Below are 4,093 nucleotides of genomic sequence, written 5' to 3'. Positions count from 1 at the left end.
AACATCATCATTGTCTATGATATATAAGATATATGCACATTATAATTAACTATATATTTCAATTTCAATTCAATTCAATTTTTATTTTCGGAATCACATATCCATATCAATACAATAACAAAAGACAAAAACAAATTTGATAAATATATTTCAAGTTATATTGTCTGAAACTCAGCTGTATCAATTTTTAAAGAAAATATATATTTAAAAGCATGTTGGCCTAATCAAAATCCCAAGTGGCTACACATCCACACAGTAAACCATCCGATTTTTAAGTCACTTACCTTCACAAGTGCCTCCAATTCTGGTGAAGTTTGGAGCACATATACAGCTGTAGCTGCCAATTACATTATCACATTGTTCATTGTCTCCATTACATACAGGTGGGTCTGCTTTACACTCATCCAAATCTGATTATTATATTTAAAATAAAATAATTATTCATATATTTTTGGATGCCAGTCTTGTGTACTATCTATCGTGCTCGAAGGTTTGCATGGCGAAGCAGTAATATTCTCCTGAAGACGATTGAAGCAACTCAATCAAAACGTCGAGACATTCTCAACCAACAGTTTTTTTCAGAACTATCTACGTGGTGTACCGCAATATATACTCTATCTTCACACATCAAAACAGAGCCTATTACTTAGGTCCACATAAACTCTTCTTCCTATTGTTACATGCAGCCACTCTGGGTGTATTCAGCATTGTAATTGTCACCCAGGTAAGCAATATTTATATTTTGTGTAAGTAATGTGTCCAAGGCCAAGTTTTATACAAACCATCTGTTGTTAAATCTGAATATAAAACCTCAAAAATCACCAGTAGTGATGGTGATCAGAAGGAAATTAGGACCAGTTACATAACATAAGTCGGACCATTCCATTATTTTTGAGGTATGTTCCCAAAAGGAAACTGACATATATCGATTCAGTCAGGTAAGTATTCACGAAATAATAATTAGACAAAATGAAATGCTTTCAATATAATCATACAGGTTAAACAGTTTTCCCTAAATTCACAGACATTTAACCACGAAAGAATTTGGCAAAACACCCCAAAAGGAAAAAAATATATGAAGTACGCAATTTAAATATATTTCTCAAGACTTCTCATTCCAGACGTTATATGTTTGAAAATTAAAGAAACAACTAAAACCAATGTGGCAAAATAACAAGATTAACCCTTACAATTAATCTAAGCAACTATACTTTGAAAAAAAAAAAAAAAAAATTTTTTTAACGTAAGTATTTTGTACCTTCACATGTGACTCCATTTCCTTGAAATCCAGACTGACATTCGCATGAAAAGCCTCCTACTGCATTTGTACAATTTGCGTTCAAATGACAGTTATCAAGATTTAAATTACACTCTTCAATATCTAGAATAACAAATAAACCCATATAATCACACTCAATCAATCAACATATTAACAAATCGATCGTTATGTATTCTGACCTGTACAACATACATAACATGGTGCTATTAAAAGCTTTAAGCTCAAGCAAGTATGATGTATCTAGGCACAGGAACATTAAATTCCACTAAATGTATGCCTGCATCCCTACCCAGTGGTGGAGCCAACAGGGGGTAGGGGCACTTGCCGCTCCGTCGGACAAGCCTGGACCCTGTTATCCGAAGTACGACTAGGTCGTCGGATCAAAAATTTAATAATTTGCCTATCCAAATAACGTTATTTGGACTGCCAATCCATAATATTGTGGTTTAAAAGCACCCTTTTGGATCATACCAAGCCATAAAAAACTCTCCCGGTGAACACTAATAGGGAACTTTTATTCCCAGTCGCCGACCGAGGCTTTGTCGGCCCATTGGCCAGGATCCCTCCATCAAAAATGTCGGACACCTTGTCGGCAAATTTCTGGTGCCACCGCTGTCCCTACTATACCCTCATCCTAACAAAGCTAAATGTCCAGACTGGTAACTATACCTCAAAACCAAATAAGTTTAATAATTGATTAGTGATAAGAATATACATACCTACGCACTCGCCAACTCTAGCGGTACCATCTACGTCATTATAGCCCTCTCGACAGGTACACATGTAGGAACCTTCTGTATTGGTACAATTAGCGTTGGTATCGCAGTCATTGTCATTGTTACATTCATCAGTGTCTAAAATCAAATTGAGCTTGCATAATCAACACATATTATTACTGGATTTCGATACAATTTAGGCCTAATTCTAAATATCAATGAAAAATATAATAACTAAATATGTACAATAAACTTAAAATGGATGATATACATCTACATAAAATTGCAGGACAAAGTAGATCCTGTCACTGTTGAATTAGCCAATAATGCTGGTAATGGTAATAATGGTAATGGTGGTGGTGGATGGTTAATGGTGGTAGTGGAAAATGGTGGTGATAGTTGTTGAATTCCTTTTTTTTTCAATTATGAAATTGATGTTGTTGATGGTGCTGGTGATGCCGATTTTTGCAGTACTGATGATGATTATGATGATGATGGAGTATCAACACTTTGTGTCAAATTCATCATATTAAACAATTACATACAATATACAGTAGTTGTGAACTATAAAATATTTCCAATTTATCACTTCTTTACTTCCAATCACAATATTCACTCCTGAAGTCCTGTATGCCAATTGCATGCATTCATCCCCATTAGTTTCAAATGGAGCTTTGCGGAGTGTCAATCAAACTTAACAACCGACCAATCAGAACAGAGCCAGGAATATGCACGTGTCTAACAACTACACATGTTGTAACACTTGTAACAGTGTTTTAACACTGCTGTATTGTGGGACCTTAGCAACAATAAGGGGCGGGGCTTAGAGGAAAGGTCAATTCCTATTCATTTGCATTCACTCATTTGCATCCATCTCACCTGTACACATGGTACCATTTCCAGTGTATCCAGCATGACAAGTGCAATTAAACGTCCCATCGACGTTTTCACAATCTGCATTTATGTGACAGTTATCCACTGCTTCTGTACATTCGTCAATATCATCACAACGGCCACCAATAAGGCGATAACCACTATCGCAAGCACATGCAAAGGAACCAGGCAAGTTTGTACATTTGCCATTTATACATCGGTCCGGGTCATCGCATTCATTGACATCTAAGGAAGAAAATTCATAAGAATTTAATATCTGCTTGTAAATTTTATCAGTTTTTCAAATATAAGTAGTTTTAACTTTCTTAAGTCATTAAAATGCTTTACAACTTTCGAAAAATAGATACCAACAACCAAATCACAGCAATACATTATTTTGTAATGTGATTATTCTTATCAACTACCAACTTAACTTACCTCTACAGCCATCACTACCATCTGATTCATAATGTTCAGGACAATAGCACTGAAAGCTTCCTTCTGTGTTAGCACATAAACTGTTGTTACCAGGACATGATCCTTCAAAATCACACTCGTTATTATCTGAAATGAACCAACTTATCCATCAAATGTTGTTACTGCAAACAGAATCATAGTACGAATGAATTCAACTGTTAGATTTTAAATTAATGCTTTAGTAACTGTCTCATTATACCTGAAGTGTGAATAAACACATTTCACACATCAGCAATAATGTTGTTAGTCTATGACTGACATACAGTATCTAATTTTCTTTAGCGAATCATCATCTTCAAAAATGTAAAATTTTAGACAGCAAAAAGTAAAAAGGATAGTTAGGACAATTACGTCCGGTATGTATAAAATTGCAGTTCTATTTTAAAGGTAAGTTCTGCTAAAAGAATCTTGGCACTAGCCGGTTCATCCAAGATGTAATGATATAAACAGTGCTCGGATTCAAAGTAAAATAAAAATAAACCAAATAATTAAAAAATATAATAATTAATACTGTCGCAATTATAATTAATTAGAAGTAGCATGATATGTAACATGTCTCACCAAAACAACTTATGCCACTTCCAGAGTATCCAGCGTTGCATTTACAAGAATAAGATCCAATAGTATTTGTACATGTTGCATTGCTGTGGCAGGGATTGGTGGTATTGCATTCATTAATATCTGTTTTAAAATAAAAAAATTATTGCGATCAACCAAATCAATATATATATATCAATATGTATATATA

General features: G+C 34.3%; 1 protein-coding gene across 1 annotated transcript in view; it reads right to left on the bottom strand.

Moving 5' to 3' along the window:
• Positions 1–4,093, bottom strand: part of LOC117121084 — a 32,715-nt gene that overhangs the window by 10,417 nt on the left and 18,205 nt on the right. Inside the window, exons 21-26 of the mRNA XM_033266185.1 lie at positions 3,907–4,026; positions 3,307–3,432; positions 2,875–3,114; positions 1,999–2,133; positions 1,259–1,381; positions 285–410 (exon numbers count right to left, since the gene is read on the bottom strand). Of these exons, the coding sequence (XP_033122076.1) occupies positions 285–410; positions 1,259–1,381; positions 1,999–2,133; positions 2,875–3,114; positions 3,307–3,432; positions 3,907–4,026 (870 nt within the window). The remainder of the gene's footprint in view (positions 1–284; positions 411–1,258; positions 1,382–1,998; positions 2,134–2,874; positions 3,115–3,306; positions 3,433–3,906; positions 4,027–4,093) is intronic.

The sequence above is a fragment of the Anneissia japonica genome, unplaced genomic scaffold (genome assembly GCF_011630105.1).
Source record: "Anneissia japonica isolate Jap-2015-1 unplaced genomic scaffold, ASM1163010v1 scaffold1606_len605190_cov180, whole genome shotgun sequence".
Classification (NCBI taxonomy): domain Eukaryota; kingdom Metazoa; phylum Echinodermata; class Crinoidea; order Comatulida; family Comatulidae; genus Anneissia; species Anneissia japonica.
Note: the sequence above shows the minus strand (reverse complement) of the source record. Positions and strands in the feature narration are given on the sequence as shown.